We start from the raw sequence: 19,225 nt of genomic DNA on the forward strand, positions 1-19,225 counted from the left end.
GTAGCAAATTATTAACATTCACTAATTTCTTTCATGTTAGTTCAGCTTGAGGATTTCATCCGATAACCGTGTGGTCAGCCTTCCAACTACAAAGTCCTGCCTTCAGAATGAGAGAAAAAAATCAATGAAATGAGAGAGAGGAGGTGTGAGTTGGTGTGATACGATGGCTAGCCTCACACCCTGAGCCACTCGGGGGCAGCACTTGGTTTGCATATCTTCCTCTCATCAGCCATCTTTCTCACACACACACACACACACACACACACACACACACACACACACACATCCAGTGTTATCACAAGCCATGTCAAACATAACTGAAAACCCTTCCCACTGAGGCCACACAGTACCTGATAATTACTTGTCATTCCTAAACACAACTGTAAAAAGAAACTACTTTAAATAAACCTTCACTATAAAACCCAGACCTATTAACTACAGTAAAAAAAAATTGCCCTTGGTGTTAACTGTTACTGGTTAAGTGCCATGTCAAATTCCCTCTCTAACCACCGGGGACAGGATAAGCACATAAAAAAAATAGGGGCGTATGAACTTTAGAAACCGCCAACACAGTCCCCTTCTGAGGAAACATGGTATCCACAAGCCATCAGAGGCCTCTGAGATCCCCCAGCTTAACAACTGACCACACACAATCCTCCGCCACCACAGAGTGACCCGAGAATGAACAGTAAACACACCACCCGGGGGGAAAAACACAACCATGCTGCACTTAAGAGAATGCTGGGGTTTACCTCAAACATGCATCTCCCTGCCACTAGGAAGAGAGAAGATGATGTAGTATTAATAGCCTGCTGAGGAAAATTTGTGTCACAAGCTTACCGTGATGCGAACTGTCAAGAGGACTGAAGTCATGGTAAACATTTCCAAATTACTTGGGTAGTTAACTGGCCGGTTTTATCTAGAGAGACTTGAACTGTGGACTAAAGTCTTGAGTCAGACTTGAATTAAAACCAGTACCCAATGTTTTTGTTTTTTTGAAGTAAGCACTACAGTATGTCTGATTTAAACTGTGTCAGAGAGACATAGCAGACTACACATTGGACACCAACCAATCAAAGCTTCCCGTCATTCATGGCTTCCCAGATGTTATATCGTTAGTGTTCCACTAAGACACACTACTTGGGATAACACAATCAATTGTTGTGGCTAATGCTGATTTTCATTCCTGACTATCCAAGTCTGTTGGCCATTATCGCGCTGATAGCATGTACTCTGACTTCATCATTAGACCTGACCTGGCTGTAAGTCTTGACTTACTGAAGGCTGGACCAGCTAAAGACTTGGATAGTGTTCAAATCCAAGAAGAATAAAAATTGTAAGACATCTCAGAAAAACTCCATTAACACATATGAACACCCCTAAAGAAAAATGTTCGAATGCTGTATCATTTCAGTGGTCCGCTCTGGTTTTGTCTGCAAATTCAGCTTGTCTAGTCTGGTGCAGTAACGAAAGGAAAGAACAAGATAAAAACTAAGATTGAGATGGAGAAAGTGAAGGACAGACAAAGGTAGACACTAACAAACAAAGAGACATCAAACAGAAAAGGACAAAGGGTGAAAGAGAGAAAGGCAGGCCCAGACCGAGGAGCAGAGGGATATCCTGCCTGGGCTGCACTCCCACTCATGTTCTCTCTCTTAAGATTTCCAGGGCTGAGGTCAATGCCTGGTTTGGTTCAATACAGTCCTCAAACCCCATACCCCCACTAAACAACAGAGTGAAGAAAGAAAGCAGATGGATAGAGACGCAAAAGCTCAGCGCCAAACTAATGCGGAGTAAACATGATGGAGGCCACACCCAGGCCTTTTATACTAATACTTCTGCTGTTTTGCTGCCCAGACTTAAAAAGGATTGGATGCGATCAGCAGTTGGCCATCGTTGAGGCACCACATTAAGCAGGACAGTTTAAAGGGGTGATGTCAGGTTTGTGTTTGCTATCGAAAGACCTGACAGAGTGGAGACTGCTGTGTTAATCACTTTCTAAAGCTTAAAGAGAAGATTGGTGTTCTGCACTCCCCTAATTTGGCTGAGGCATGTATTGTTGCTGAAAATCAAGCTTACTATGTTTAACCATAACCAGACATGACATCAGTGTTTAATATGAGAATACAGCACGTGAGTGCTGTAGCCATGTGGAAGTGAAATCTATGTTTATTGTGTATCAGATATATCACAGCTCATCTGCTGAAGCTGCTGACATACAGTATGTTTAGTAGCAGCACCTTTTTATGAACAGTCGGCTATTAGTGTTTCTTCCGTGTGATCTGAGGAGCAGGACGTACCATATTGAGCATCGTTGAAGGTCCCTGCCAGGGTTTTACACGATGAGTTGTCCCCGCCACACACTCCGCACTTGTCATTCCTGGCCTTTGAGTTAAGTACGTGATCACAGCCTGCTTGCTGAAAAGGCATAGATGAAGAGAAGATAGAAATGAGTGATTTAGACTCATGTATTGTGACATGCTGTTCTTAAAATGATTAGATTGAATGTTTTTTGGGTTTTTTTTGTTCATAGTGTAATACATGTGACCATATGACACAGCACAAAACAAGAGAGAGAACTAGACTCAAACAAACCGAAACAAAAGAGGAAAAAAGACATGAACAACGATATAACAAACAAACAAAAAAAGCATAATGTTTGGCTTAGATTCTCTAATTGTAGTACGCATGTGTGTAGGTGGGTGTTTGTGTGTGTGTGTGTGTGTATTTGTGTGGGTGAGTGGGTTTTCTGTGTGAAAGGGGCTCTAAGGACAAAGAGGCGCCAGGGTGGATCTGGGGTGGGTCAGGTCAGGACAGCTGGGTCAGCGCAGAATTTTATGTATTTATTTATTTTTATTTATTCTCCCTTCCTTTCTGCTTTAGACCGCCACCTAAAGCAGGCCTGTAGGAGGTAGGTAGCCTGTTGCTGGTCAGAACCCCTTTAGAACAGCCCCCATCCCTACAGGAGGGGTCTGTTCAACTGGGTCTGTTTGAATCCTTTTAACTGCACATTTGTCAGCAGTGTTTCCCCTGGACTTGTGCAACTGGACTTGGAAAATGCAGGTGTTTCTGATTGTGACCCACATCCTCTCACTGAAAACTCAAATGCATCCTTTCCAGTAATTTCAACACATGAATCAAGTGAGAGCTAGAGCAGGTTGAGAGAGTTCAGTTTGTATTTTAGCATCAACCAAAATGTCACTTTAACACACATAAACATATAAAACGGAAAGCTTGAAACTGGATAAAAGCCTTTTCTGTAATAACTCTTTTGGTTATCATGATATCGTAAGAGGGAGCTACGGCTGAAAGCTGACATTGATGATGAAACTTGTGCATCGTATGTGTGTGTTTGTACATGTTTATAACAGAAGAAGACACAGACAGATATACCCTGCAGAGGCCTTGAACACAGATGTCGTAAGTGTCTGGCCCACATGGCGTGCCATCAATGACGCGGTCCTTCAGCTGATAGTACGCCGTAGTCCCAGCAACCCGGCAGAAGAGTTTACACCGATCCTTCATTAGTACTGGATGGAGAAAGAATACAAATTATGGGAAAAGTTGTGCCATTTCTCACTGAGTTAATGAGATTTAATAAAACAAAAATCCTGAACAATAACAGGATGAAATGCTTTAAGATGACTTGCCATGCTGATGAAATAAAACAAAACATAACAGCTCACATTTCTTATCTTAAACCTATTTACATTTTTTGCAAAGCTCAACAGACTTCTGCTAGATTTGCCAAAATCTTACCCCTTGTTTGAAAAAATCACTTTGTATCTGACAGCATACTGGCTCCATGGCTTGGTCTGTTTGCTTGTATAGCATCAATTAAATGAATGAATCACTTGCAGTAACTTAGACATGGTGGTCTTTGCCAGATGGAAATCTCATGTAGCTGAGCAAGCCATCTCGGCAAAGGAATGAGATACCGCTACAGCAGGGAGAGCTGCCAGGAGGATCATATGGAGGGGCTGCAAGCTGCTTTAATGTTGCTGTTGTTTAGTGTCAGCTAAAGGTTTACCTCAGGGCATCTCTTATCATGGGCATGCAAAGTATGAAAAAGAAGAGACACACACACAGAGGCGTGTACGCCTTACACTACCTCACACATCCACCCATTCTTCAACAAGCATTTATCTTCCTTTTTGGTGGGATGCCCTTTTGGTATTTTAAATGTTATCAGCACAATTCTTTTTTACTCTTTTAATGGGTTATGTTTTTTTTTGTGTGTGTGTGTGTGTGTGTGTGTGTGTGTGTGTGTGTGTGTGTGTGTGTGTGTGTGTGTGTGTGTGTCTTGTTATTTGGGCAAATAAATTAACTAAACTAGAACTAAACGATATAGATCTATCAAAAGTTTGAATGTCTTGGGCTCCACATCCCTCCTACACACAATGTGGATTTACTGTAATATAGTACCACAAGTTTACACAAACCCAAGTAAGCACACAAATAGTGACAACTGGGTACAGACAAAAACGTATTTCAAACTGGTTGCATGGCCATTTGCAGTGTTTAAGTTAAACACTCTGTATCATTGGCTTCAAACTACACTGTATAGTTGGATGTAAATAGTAGCCATCTTTGATGTCTCGGCTCATTTTACAACAAGACATTCAAATTACACGCTGTAGGATTACATTGGTGTACTCACTACCACTGTACTTAGGGATCCAGCGGACGGTGGGAGGTAGACCGTTGATGTTGAAGTGCTTGCCGTCAAACTGAGAGCACTGCTCTTCGCGGAAATCTTTCCGTCCTCGTGGACATGGCTCAGTGTTGCAAGAGCGGAACTTCATCCTGCGTCCTACACAGAACTTACCGCCATTCCTAGGCCTAGAGGAAAAGAAGACAGACACTACAGTTAATTTAAATCTAAAGCATTTGCTCGTGTTTGCTCATGTTTGACTGGTGTAGTATGACTTCAAACTAACATTTTTTCCATTTAAATTCAGGCTCACTTAATCTTGTTACTCGCTTTAGCTTGTTTACAACACTTATTCTTTTTTATTACTGTTCTTAGTGGTTTACAGTCTCACTCATATATTAATTGTATAACAGCTTTGATTGTTTTAAGTGTCTGATTCTTTCTTACTCAGGCTTGTTGCAGTCTCTTACGGTGCTCCGAGTTCCTCCACCACAGGACCTGGAGCAAATACTATAGGGCCCCCAGGGACCCCACTCCCCATGGACTGGCTGCAGATCCAACTCCTTGTTTACACACATCCCGTGTCTGCAATACTGATGTGAACACACACAAACACACAGAGATCCTGTTATGACTGTGGCATCATGTTGGCCATGACTGCATCTCATCATTCCTGAAGACAAACACAGCTCTGGTGCAGATTTAGTGCATGCTCAGCTGGGAGTGGTGTTCCTCTTTGCCTTCATAATCCTCTGTTTACACATCAAGCTATATTTTAAAAGAAATCCTAATTCAGTGATTAGCCTTGGGGAATGCATCCAACTCCTCCAGCTGTCCAAAGAGAGATGGAGGAGTGAGGGAGTGATAGATAGGGGTGCTGCAGCTGCTACTGGGCCAACGATGCATCTCTCTTGCTCTTGTTTTTGTATAACGGGCTGCTAAAGCGGCCCACATAGTGCTCAAGCGGCCCACATAGCGACCAGCCCACCTCCCGGTGCTCCTGATGGCCAGTCTGACTCCGGTTCCTGTTCGGCTCTTCTCACATGTCCCAACTTTCAGTCACGGACTGAAGGCTGGGACTCCATATCATTCATGTGATGATGAGAAAAACGCTTTTCATAAACAATACGGAAATCTATGGTGAGTTGTAGAGACAATTTGATGCAAACAACGAGATACATAGGACACAGCCTCTTTCTTTGCACAGTATCGTAAGCCTGATGTGACTCATCTATAGAAAATGTTGTTAGACCTTCAACGTGAAATCAGTTTGGTTACAACAAGAAAACATATGAAAACAAAAACGATTAGCTATGCCATAGACAGTGGAGTAACTTGGATTGTAAATACAAAATTACATAATAAAAATCTTTAATACAGTAGACCCAATGTGACAGAAAATAAGGCGCCTGCTATGAAACAGTGCGTACCCACTAACCAACCTTTGCCAAGAAGTGCTAACACTGCTTTCATAAGCAAAGCACGGCAGGCCCATTTCCCTTTGTGTGTAACTAAATCCCCCTCTCACTGTGTTAGATATCGGAGGGTCCTGTTCACTGAAAGAATGCAGGACAAGACGGCGTCTGTCTATGTACGTAGCCCGCCGTCCGGGCACACAGGCATGGGGAGCAGTGGCACCGTGATAAGGAAACTCTAGAGTTGTGATAACAAGAGGAACAAAGTTCATTACTGGCTTGACTTCAGCAGCTCTCTTCTCCTGTTCAGCTACGTGTCCTGTTCACCTATGTTTTAAAGCTGTAGGTACACCGCTTTAGACCTGTAATCTGAACAAGAGGATGTTCTTTGTGGACACCGCAGTGTATTCATTTGCACTGTGTTTCAGAGTTTGCTCTGCTAGTGCAAGTTGTTACTTTCATTGCCAGCTCCTTCCAGATGAGAAATGCAACCATTATCATTTCAACTGGCTGCACGCCCATTCCACTACAAGACATTCAATCCCTGATTTCAGATAAAAACTGAGACCGTCTGTTCAGAACCATGTGAGATTTGCTTCAGTGAATTTTCATAATTACACTAATAAACCAGGGAGGATATCAATCAAAGTTGTCTCCTGGACAACAGCTAATCAGGCAACATAAATTCAAAACTTGCAGTCATTACCTTCAGTGAACACCTGCAAAACTGCAAAGTCATACACACATACACAGAAACACATGTAACCATATACAGAATCTGGAACTGCTGGCTCTACTATCCAGGCTTAGTTTGCATGTGTGTTTTACACACTTGTGGGCCTAATGATGGAGTGTAAAGTAGGTGCACAATGACAGACAGGTGTTAACAGCCGTAGGGTATGGACTGCACAAACATTTCTATAATCCATACATGGTCTGAGTAATAGCCTGGGCCTTTCTTCTGAGTCCACTGTAAATGCAAACTGAAGCCATTGATAATTTTGTTGGAGCACTAACAATGGATTCAGAGAACAATTCAAATGAAAAGCACAAAAGGGAATGCGATAAAACATCCACAAGTGAAAATGGTTTTCACACCATGAAAAGACAAACAGGTGCTGGTCCTTACAGATTAAGCAATCTCCTCAAGAAGAAACTGAGCTGAAGAACTGGAGTTCATGGAATTGTTGAAGATACACATTTTGAGAAGTAAATCCAGAGTTTTCCAGTGTCACAACAAAGAGTTTCCCTCTCTTTACAGCTCTCACATCCCCTTCCTCCACCTCAGCTTAGGGACTGTCAACCCCAACCTGAGCATCCCTTCTATACCTCCTTTCCATAGCCACCCATCCCCCTTATCCCCCTATGGGAAATTGCAAGGGCCACGCTGGGACCACCACAGTGCAACCCGGCGGCGGGACCCAAGGAACTGTCAAACACAAGGCGGACTGTCTGTCAGAGAGGACCAAAGCCTGTGTAAGCCTCTGAGGCATTCCACTCCCCCCGCTGGCACCCTGTGTTTACAACCGTTTTGTTTGGCTTGAAAAGGTGATGTGGGTGAAAAGAAGAAAGAAGGAACGAGAGGAGTGGAAGGAAAAAAACATCTGTGTGATGTATGTGTGTGTGTGTGTGTGTGTGTGTGTGTTTGCAATGTGAGCATGCACATGACTGTGTGTGTGTGTTTGTGTGTGTGTGTGTGTGTTTGTGTGTTTGGGGGGGTGTGTGCACATGTGTGAATGTGTGTTAAGTGTGAGAGTGATTGCTCAGAGTCTGAAGGCATCTGGGTGCCACGCTCAATTCCAATTAGCCTCTCTTTCCGAAGTGCACAAACACACCCTTGGAAAACGCTGAGGTGAAAGGCAGTCTTGGCAAATCTCAAACAAGCATTAAGGACCCTTTCCTAGAAAGATTGTCAAAATTTGCCCTCAATTGGGAATGTGTTGAGACATTTGAAGGTCTTGTGAGAGAAACTTGTCCAGCTGTGACTAGCATGTGTTTCAAATTAGGAATTTTACAAAGACACACGCTGACTCACCAACTCATACCAAGACATGCGCATATGTGCATACACATATATCACATGCATGCATTTTCCACATACTGTACATAGATATAATGCACGCAGGCAAACATACACAGTACTTTCACCTCTTTGCTCTGCAATGACACACCAACAAACACACCCTGCTAAATAAAGTTGAACCAACTCAGCCATACAGCCAAGAGAATAGTTACCAGCATGCTAACCCCGCCAGTGGGAACAGTATCTAAGGACAGCAGCATCTGCTCTGAGCTCTTCAGCTGGCTGGTTTGGAAGTTAGCGCCCTGTAATTGCCAGGAAACTGTTGCAGAGAGCACCTCATTTCTGAACCCAAGCCATACATCACTGCAGGAATGAGAAGGCAGAGGACTGATTTAAAAAGCCCTCCGCTCTTTCATTTTAACACAGCCATTTCCAAAAGGCATCACCTTTCATGTTGTGGTGTCTTTCTCATGGCTCTGGGTTCGGAGTTCACTTTGGCCTTAGCCTGTTGGGGGTTTGTGTCTTTGTCTCTAACGCCCTGCAGCGAAACCCCTGTCTTTTCTACAATACACAATTAAAACAGACTTCAATCCTAAAAAATCTGAAAACATCTGGAGCCAAAATGGCACAAGATGGACCACCACTGTTGATTTTCAATAAGGCATCAGTCACTATCACATGTCAAATAATTTGACCTGGAGGTGAGACACAATAAAGGGCCCATGAAGCCATACAGAAGTAAAGAATTCTCTGTCAAGATCTCTTTGGGAAAGCAGAAGAAAGGAAATAAGTCAAATGACAGCTGTTATTATAGACTGGATTTACACTGACTCATTTTTCAGCTAGGACATGCATTTTTTTCCCCTGTTAGCTCCATATTTCCTCTTTCTCCTGTGTTAAAAGGGTGTTAAGACAGGAGGAAGAGAAATGATGGGAGGGAGAGGAAGGTGAGCAAAAGAGACAACATGATGCAACCATGACCCCAACCAACCTCTCCTTACTCACTGAATCTCCTTACTTTGTTTCCTATCTTTTTTTTCCACCCTCTGTGCTCTCTCCTCCCCCTACATCTTTCCAAGAAATGTAAAGGTTGTCATTAGAGTCAATGACTAGTTTGGCCCCATCAGCTGTTCCATTCACCTGAGCTTCAGAGACACTTTTACCACGTCTTTCTCACTTATCATCATCTCTGTACAACTCTGCAGATAGATGTGCTATTCAATATTTTTATTATTATCAATGGATGAAATGATTATGTGTAATGTCAAAGGGGTCCCTCGAAGAGATAAACCTACAGATAATTTTCTTTGTACGCTGAAGATTTTTGATTTTGGAAACATAACATTGATAAACTAGTGTCACCATATAAAGTTGATATGTGTTAGCAAACAGTTGCATATTTACAAATTGAGTAAACACAAAGCAACATTAGCATTCATTTGGAGATATTTCTATCCCTGTGATGAATGTAAGTCTAATATTCACTCTCCCTTTAGCTCTGTTTTTGTTGTCACCAACTCCTGAAGGAAATATCTGACTATTTAGCTGAACAAAAATGCTCATGGAAGTGGTGAGAGTGAACCAAAACAGACACGTTTTTGGCTGTAAAACCCAAACGAGTTAAGTAAAAGAGGCTAAAACACTCCGCAGAGCTGAGGCTAACTGTAGAGTCAGGTAATAATTCTCTGTGGTAGTCATGTGATCAAATTATCCATTTATAATAGAAATATTTAGATAATAGCAGCTTGCCAGCAAATTCTGCTCTCATCAAACTGGTTTTCAGCAGCAGCTGGTAGCTGTTTTCACCAATAAGCTCTGGTGAACTTACTGTATGCTACATAAGCGGGAGACAAACTAAAGTTAGCAACTAGCCGGAGAAGAAATTTGAACATATGGCAAGCTAAAGACACAGCAATATTTCTCAAAAGTTGGTGGAAATTTTGGGCTTAAACATACAGGCTTACATTTGTCATTTGTGTCATCACTATATATGTTGGATGTTGTGTTTCCAGGTTCCCGAAAAGTTTCTGTCATTTTGTATTTATTTACATCATCTGCCTCTTTACAATGAATACACTTTTTAAACAATAATTTGATTTTGATAACTGAGTGTTAGGACATACATTTTTGTCATAATTCAACACCTAACCAAATACATCATCTGCCCCTCTCCAACAATCTAGAGAGCCAGTAATGAAAGCTCCACTCACTGGCTACCGGACACAGTAATTCCATCAGCAAAGTACGTGAATGCTAAAACAACAATCCTCTTGTTAGCCCAAATCCACAGATATGTCTGTGATGATGGCAAATCAAAGTGGCAACATCCTGCAAATATCCAGAGATTAGCTGAGAGTGACACTGATACCAGTCTCACAATCCCAAGTTACAGTACAGGCACACGCACAGACACACAAACACACACATACACACAAACACACACCCCGTCCCAGCATCGTACGACAAGTCTGTCAGGCTGCCAGGAGGCTCCAGCCAACACTCACCGCCTCCGCCAACAGACTCCATTCTGCCCTGGCTTCACTTTTCAAGACCTCACTATCTCACTCTAATTGGCTGAAACCAAAGCAGGTTGTCATTCTTTTCCCGAGGAATGTTCTGGAAATCAAAAACAACTTCCCGTTTATTCACTTACACTAACCACTCAATTAAGCCCCTGTTAAGAGTATCTGGGAAAGCTTTTTGCTTTTTACACACCTAAAGAAAAGCTTAGTGAGGAGTCATGATAATGAATGAAATCAAAAACACTTGAATGTTTTGTATTTCATTTTGCAACAAATTGCAAAAAACATCTTTCAAGGGTGCTTTCAGTCAAGACCACACTTAAGCTATTCAATGAACTGCACAAAACTGAGAACAATGAGAACTTTGACAACAAAACATCACAGTTTATTTAAGCTCAGTTGCCACTTTCTTCCTCTGCCACCCACTGAGCGACAACGTGGTGAGAAGCAGCACAAGGACCTTCAAAGGGCGGGGATGTGGATACAGGGCCAAGCGTTCCCCAGCTTTGGCTTGACAGGCCCTTATTGACCATGCTGGCTGGCCCCTAATCTACACACACTCATGCAGACGTGTGTGCAGACCGTGTGCTCACACTTATATTAAATGTAGATAATTCTGCAAGCATATAAACGCAACACACACAAGTGAAACCATGCATGTACTTGCACAAAAAATCAAAACGCACACACACAGGCACACAGGCAGGATCCTTTTGAAGAGTGAGAGGGACCGAAAAGGGGGGAGAGAGAAAGAGAAGGAGAAGAGAGGATGGAGGGAGGGTGGGAGGGTGGTGGCGGTATTTATAGACAACAAGTGATGGGATGCCCTCGTTAGTGCACGGCCCACTGAGCCAGATGACAGACGCGCCGCCAAGGGGTCATGTGACCGCATTACTCACTCCGGCGCCCTGTGAGAGGGCCTGTTGAGCAACAGAGAGGGAGCGAGGGAGGGAGGAGAAGCAGAGAGTCAGAAAAGAAGGGGAACAGAGGGGGAGAAAACTACCCATGAACCCTACAGTGCCCGTTGCCCTATTTCAACTAAGCTGTATACAAACAAACTTTTTTTCACTCTTCATTTTGGGGACGTGCCTCTCTCCCACTTTTTGGGCACTGACCTCAATTACCCGATGCGCTCACAACTTTGTTTCGTAACCCGACAGAACAAAAAAATCTCCCCACACAAGAGGTGACAGCTAGCCTTTGAGAAAATGTCTTTTTTTACGAGAGATGACATTTCCCATGTAATAATTTGGAATGACACGGTAGGCTTTGGTCTAATGATAGGCTAAGAAAGGGATCTTTAAAGGGGAGCTGTGGTTGCTAAGACAATACATGCTGCTAGTTTTCCCCCATAGAGGCCATAGCTGTAATCCTCCAGATCTGACAACCCCCCACCCCACCTCCACACACTCCCCTTCAATGCCCTGTAGACACCTCTGAGCCAAAAGCCCGACCCAAGACCCTGTAAACCTTAGACCTGAACCTCATGACTAGTTGTAGGAAGAAAGAGAAAGGATAGAAATGGTTATAAAGAGGGGGCAGGATAACAGATGAGAAGGTATAATATTTTAAGTACACTGAGCATATCTCGGAAAAGAGAAGAAGAAAGATACAGGGCAGAAGGAAAAATGAGTAGGACAAGTAGGACAAGTAGCTATAGGATGAAAGAGAGACACCAAGAGATACGAAGAAAGACTAATACAAAAAGATACAAGATCATCAAGAAGAATTATCTGCTTTTGCGGATTATCAGACTTTTGAGGCTAGCATACGGATGAACACAAACATACTCGCGCACACAAACACACCACACAGAAATACCACATAAAAGCACTCTTGTATGGGCAGGTGAGTGTTGGTGCAGGGACCCCCTCGCTTTCAACTCATGCTACTTCAAACAGCCCCCTGCATGAAGATGAGACTGGGCCCTCGGCACTGCAAACAAAGGTGGTGCCACCACTCACACACACACAAAGTAATGAACAAAAAAATACAGTAAACATCCACCATTTAAAGATCAGATATGACTTTATCCACAATAACAGTGGGGCTCTATGTCAACTGACCTGTTGACCAGTCAAATTCTGAAATATCTCATTAACTATTGGACAATTTACCATAACATTTTGTACAGACATTCATGGTCCCCAGAGAATGAATGCTACTGACTTTGGTTATTCTTCGACTTTTCTTCTAATGCCACCATCAGGTTGACATTTGTGATTTTGAGTGAAATGTCTCAACATTTATAAGGTGGATGGCCATGAAATTTAGCCCAGACATTAATATCCCCATCAGGATGAATTGTAATCACTTTGGCAGTCCACTGACCTTTCATCTAGTGCCATTACCAATCAATTGTTATTTGTCCAGTACTTTAGTTTATGTCCAAATACCTGCAAAACTAATGGAATTGTCATCATCCTCAGCTTCACTTTGAATTTAGTGCTATTTAGAAAATATTAGCATGCTAACACACATAACTAAGATGGTAAACATTATACCTGCTAAACATCAGCATGTTAGCATTGTCACTGTGAATGCATTTGCATGGTTATGCTGGCATTTAGTTCAACAGCCACCACATTTGTTAGCAGACTCTTGTTTAGAAAATGCGGAGGGAGTGATTAATTATGTGATCTTGGGATCAAAAGATGTCTAGGTGGGTAGGTTAAAAGTCCAGTGTGTAGACTTTGAAGGCATCTAGCAGAACGGACTCAGCAGAAATGCAATATAATATCATAAGTATGTTTTAATTAGTGTATAATCACCTGAAAATAAGTATTATTGTGTTTTCGTTACCTTAGAATGAGCCCTTCATATCTACATAGGGAGCGGGTCCCATTACATGGAGCCCACCATATTGCACCACCATGTTTCTACAGTAGCCCAGAATGGACAAACAAAACAATGGCTCTAGAGAGGAGATTTTCGTGTTTTTTTGTGAGTTTTGCAGCCACTGTAGGTTCTCCTACATGCTTGGAAGGGGAGGATGAGGGGAAGGGTTATCAGTTGTTGCAATCTGCAACCTCACCGCTAGACACCACTAACACCTACACACTGGTCCTTTAAAATGGGGCTAAATGTGGTTGAAAAGTAATTTTTTTTAGACTTTTAGGTTACACATAAACAGCATTTAAATTACTATCCGTCAGTGTGAATCAGGTCCTCCCCCTACACACTGTAATGCAGTTGAAACAATGGTTTTCCTTTAACTTACACATCCAAAAAATGTTCACTTTTCAAACTAATTGAACCTGGTTTGAACCCAGATGTCCTAGTGTTATTGATCTGCAAATCACCAAATCAATGTTTACGGGGTTTCAAGCCCAAACATCCATTGTAATCTAGCTAAGTCAGCTCAAGTTGGTTTAAGGGCGTGTAGTTTATTAAAGCAAACCACTTGGTTTAATTAAACTAACACCATGTATCCTGAAGTGTTACTCCCACATAAAGGCTGACACCAGTATGGGAGCTGCGATCCCAGGACCATTACTGTTTAGTCGGGGTTGTTGTAGTTGGATTAAGATGTTAGCTATACCCTGTTAACCTCTTCTCGCTAGACAGCCCTTATCCAGGACCTAACATGGTGAGGTGGGAGATGGAGCCAGATGAAAGGATATAAGGGATATAAGACTTACATGGGCCCACACTGCAAAAGACTCCTGGAGGGCAGAAGGTTAAGGAAAGAAGAGAACCCTCCTTCTCTCTCTCATGCATGTTCCGAATGCTAAACACCAGCCCACCATATCCTCATCCCCCTGTACCTCCTCCTAGCTCTCCTCCTCCCTCTTCTCCTCCCGCCTCCTGCTCTGCAGAATCACTGATGTGAGATCTTTTGTGAGAGCGCTGGCTGGCCTCAGCCTGGGCTCTGTTACGGCCTGACCACTGACCCACTCACCCGCCTTTTAAAGAGGTTTTAGGGTCATGGGTTCACAACAAGGTGACTCAACTGTGAACGGCGGGCGGCATCCTCTTTCAAAGGACCCACGTCTTCACCTTTCCCTCTCAAGACTCTCTCTCCTTCTTTTTCACCCCCTCTGTCTCTCTTTTCTTTCCTATTTCTCTCTGTCTCTCTCTGCCCCCCTCCCCTGCAGCCCTTCTTTCCATGTATCCTCAGTGACTGACCCGCCGTCTCAGCCCTAATTAGCATAGCATCCCAGAGCGAGGAGAACATGAAGGCTAATGGGGGTTGGGGCCCCGTAACAACACTGAGGGTAAAGCTTCAAGTTTCTAACTAGGGCCATCACCTGACCACATTTACATGGGCTTCTACAACCAGAAAGCAGGCAGGAGAGTAATGCATGATAAATTATTCCTTTTTCTTGGTGGAGAAAGTGAACTAGAAGGAAATCAGAATTCAAAGTGGCACTGCATGGGAGGTTTGGCTTGTATCAGTAATGTATTTTGTCTAAGGTGCAATGAGACCAGCTTTAACAACACTGCTGACTAGTAAACAGAGGAAATACATTCAGTGTTGCAACATGGCAATTCAAAACAAATATTTAAATCTAACCCACATTTGGGTTAAAGCTAGCCCAAACTGGTTTCATGGTAACTGTAAATGATCGTATTGTTCTTACCCCGCTTCAGATACCAGAGGTGTGGGCTTTTTTTTGCATCAGGATAATTTAATGCAACAACTCAATGGCACATTACCCCATGGAAAGAGGATAAGATGTTTAATATGTGAGATACAGATGCATTACATCCCAACATGCAAGAAGTAAAGAAGACACTTCACCATATAGCTCAGAGTTTAGGAATTCCATTGTACAGTATACAGTTAGGACACACTTTGTTTGTGTGGCACTTTTCACTATGCAATCAAAGTGAATTAAAAAAATTCATAAAAATGTCACCTCATTATCATTATAGTATCAACTGGGAACTACATCAGCCTTGAACATCAACTTCCACACAATAAGCATCCCTCTACCAAGTGAAACATCTGAAAGAAAGTTTCATCGAGCAACACAGATCAACACGTTGATAAGACCATTGCATACATTTTCAAACTTACCATTCCATGACCACAGTCGGTCCCATCAGCCAGTGGCATGTGTTGCGTGCGACATCCTTTATGGTCCCCCTCTGCACTTGTACACCACAGCCGTTTGCATTGTTTCTGCGTAAAAAAAAAAGTGAGCACTAGCAATTAATCATTGTGGCAGAATAAAAAAAAAAATAGTTTGTCCATAATGAGTGCACATTCTACAGGTTTCCAACACAGTTCACCTGTGACTGCTGTTTCCCTCCTATATTTCCCTTCATTCTTGTGGGAGGAGGAGTATGTGATTGCAGTTCTCAGATCTCAGTCTTAGTAGCTGGGAACTGACATTCTCTTTTTTGGTTCATTGCTTTCCAGACATCTGTGAGATGCAATTTAAATGTGCCAGCATCATGTTCTAATTAGCCGCTATGCATTCAACAATAGGCTTAGTTAATCTGTCCCTTTGTATCCTTGAAAGGCATGTTATACATTACGTATGGGAAGAACAGTTGAATTGATTCCGTTGTACATTACAATAAAGTGCCATAAAAAGTACACACAAAAAAATGAATACAGTTTCACATCTGTTGGCTTATATTGTATGGATAACTGATCTGCTCAGATTTTGAGGGTACATATGTAAAAAAGGTTTCCTGTACCTCTAGGTAGAAAACAATCATCTCAGATCTACTTCCACCTGAAGACCTAATTATTTTTTACTTTTCAGTGTGGTTTTGCTTGCTTTGCATGCAAGCCAACTTACCATGTAAGGGCAAATTTGGGAACCAGGTCCAAACATCAGTTCACATTGTCTATTGGCATTGTAGATTTGACCAGGGAGTAGGGTAGGCAGCTCATACGTCCTGCCTATAGGCTCATCAAGAAGGCACTCTCCGTAGCCGGTGCTATGTCAAAGAGAGTAGTTGGTGTACAGTAAATGAAAAGGAAATTATAAAACCATACAAGTGTGCACAAACAGACAAATGCACATGTCCACACACACACACATGCACAAGGCAAACTTTCTTGGTATGAAAACTTTCAAGATAATCCAGTATTTTCTGACCCCACAAAGACTCAACATGTAACATCTCTTTCATAAGAGCAAAATAAACATCTCTGTGTCATTGTCTGTGACCATTCTCAGATGTGTTTTCCCCTGTGGGTGGTCTGTAAAGTTACCTAACAGAGAGACTGATACCACTTCCCCTCAATAGCCTGTTAGTAAATGCTGTCACTATGAAACTGGAGTCAGGCGCCACAGACTGAATAAAACAGCATTTTGATACAGACTGAAAAGGATCTGCGCGCTGACCACATTTTTATCCGAGGTGTATTTCTCTGTGCTGGAAGCAAACAAGGGAATTTGGAATCATAAAGCACCTTGATAAAGTTACATAAGTCCCTTGCATTGCAGTATAATGAAAGATTGTGATGTATATCAGCCACACCCTACACCTCAACACAGTAAGAGACCACAAACACAGCTGGACTGAATGTATGCACCAGCAGCCTGCATATAAAATCATCAGCCTTCACGGTTGTGAAAAGGTCCTAGTCAAACATGTTAGCAGAGTGACTTGAGGCTCAAAGGATCTCTTCTTTTGTTGTTTACTTTTGAAAAAGGAAACTGGCTCATGAGACATGTATAGAAGTGTAATTACACAACATGTCTGCACCGCTCTGACAAATTTCATCCTGGATTGAGCTGCTAAAACACCTGCTCCACAAAGCACCAGCTGATGTGACAGGCCAATAATTACACAGGATTACCGTCACTTTGTTTCTGTCCCCTTTCATTTCCACCCATAATGTAAAAAACTGCAGTGAACAGTGTCGGCTTGTAGGGGAATGACTACAGTACGTAAGAGGAATAAACCAGCAGTGCCTGTCAAGGAATCATACAGACAGTCCCATATTACAGTGTCTTTCAGCAGTTGGTCATCTGTCTAGTCAGAGTCCTGGAACCTAATGGAATGATTATTAAGACCAAGACAGACAGACAGACAGAGGGAGAAGGGGTCAATGTGGTCACTTTTTAAATGAAACTTTTTTAAAGAGTATCGGCTGTGTGAATTCGAGACGGCGAGGCAATTTCTCTCTGGCACCAGAAGAGATTCCACAGCTGGCAGCCATTGGAAAACATGAAAGTGAGTTTATTTATAAGATGACTTATATTTGGCTGTTGTGTGCATGTCATAAGAGACTAAACAATAATAGTTTCCATGTACACCATACTGGGTATCCCTCAGCAGATAGCACAAGAAGGTACTCATATGTCACATTGATGGTTTTAGCAGAGGATTGAATGACACAGAGCATCACTGCACAGTGTTGGATCAAATAGCGCCAAGTAAACTGTAGCAATGCTCAGAGGTTTGTCTCTGACAGCATGTACCACTTATTGTACATGGGGATATAAAACAAAATTAGGACAGAGGTTTAGTTGAATTTGGAGCCACATATAAAGAGCCATCTTGATTTGTTCAAGAAAAGAAAAACAGATTAAAAAAAGGATTCAACATGGGTTTTTTTAAAGGTAGCTGCTGTTAGTGTGGTAAGCATAATTTTTGAAGTGTTTAATAGAAAATGATAGGGCTCGCCCACTGCTAATGATTATGTGGTTTCAACACCCAGCGAACACAACAATTAGTGGGTGGCAACAGTCAAAGATTTGCATTTTACTTTTATATTTGGATTTTGTGGCTTAAATCAAGCGGCACAGTGCCAGGGATGGAATGAATGGTTTCTTTATATAGCGGTTGACACATAATAACACTGCACAACAGCAGGACGCTTTTCATCAGCTCTCAGGTGGGGGAGTTCAGTGCACATTATTACAGCAACAGTGAGATAAGGGGGAGAAGGAGGGGAATCCTTTGCCTTTTGAAAAGGGATGTTGGAGAGGTGGCGCGGCCTTTCGTTTTTTAAACTGGTAGGAGAGTGGTGCAGATTGAATTTGCTCTTCAGGGAGAATGGGCAGTCAAAACACTGACGTACTTGACCAGGTCAGCCCACTGGGCAGGAGTGCCAGTGTAGAAGTGCTCGCAGGAATCAATGCTCCTCATTGTTGGCTGGAGACGGACTTCAAAAGCACTTGGACTACACCCCTCAAGGACCTTTCCCACCACTGTGGCTCCCACACTAAACCTGAAGTGCTGCTTTACTCTCTCCATACTTGTAGTGTTTGTTATATATCCCATATGTTTAACAAATGTTAAGTTTATGTGTTAAATGTTTAAATGCATTTGACATGCATATCATACTCATACTGGTTTTTGTGTGGCAACCAGTCACGCACAGAAACCCAACACAGCTGACAAGGATCAGTCCAAATAATGAGGAGATTCATAAAGGTTCTCCTCATCTCATCTGAATGTTCCGACCACTCAGTGTTGAGGTCAGCACTGGCTGGAAACTACGGGACACACAACCTTAAAACTGCATATGAGGAATCGGCTAATACTGCGTTCTCGAGATGCATCTGGTCAACAAGGCTGTCCTTTGTTTAGGCCTCCACAATTAACAGAGGAAAGGAGGCAAAGATTAAAGGGTCACGTCCAGGGAAGATCCAATTATAACTGACATTTCCCATCTTGAAGGGAAGTCCTTCACCAA

At 42.5% G+C, this 19,225-nt stretch overlaps 1 protein-coding gene across 1 annotated transcript in view; it reads right to left on the reverse strand.

Moving 5' to 3' along the window:
• Positions 1–19,225, reverse strand: part of LOC137183312 (A disintegrin and metalloproteinase with thrombospondin motifs 20) — an 85,747-nt gene that overhangs the window by 42,610 nt on the left and 23,912 nt on the right. Inside the window, exons 10-15 of the mRNA XM_067590285.1 lie at positions 16,371–16,512; positions 15,638–15,742; positions 5,102–5,247; positions 4,661–4,842; positions 3,394–3,530; positions 2,301–2,418 (exon numbers count right to left, since the gene is read on the reverse strand). Of these exons, the coding sequence (XP_067446386.1) occupies positions 2,301–2,418; positions 3,394–3,530; positions 4,661–4,842; positions 5,102–5,247; positions 15,638–15,742; positions 16,371–16,512 (830 nt within the window). The remainder of the gene's footprint in view (positions 1–2,300; positions 2,419–3,393; positions 3,531–4,660; positions 4,843–5,101; positions 5,248–15,637; positions 15,743–16,370; positions 16,513–19,225) is intronic.

This window comes from Thunnus thynnus, chromosome 5 (genome assembly GCF_963924715.1).
Source record: "Thunnus thynnus chromosome 5, fThuThy2.1, whole genome shotgun sequence".
Taxonomy (NCBI): Eukaryota; Metazoa; Chordata; class Actinopteri; order Scombriformes; family Scombridae; genus Thunnus; species Thunnus thynnus.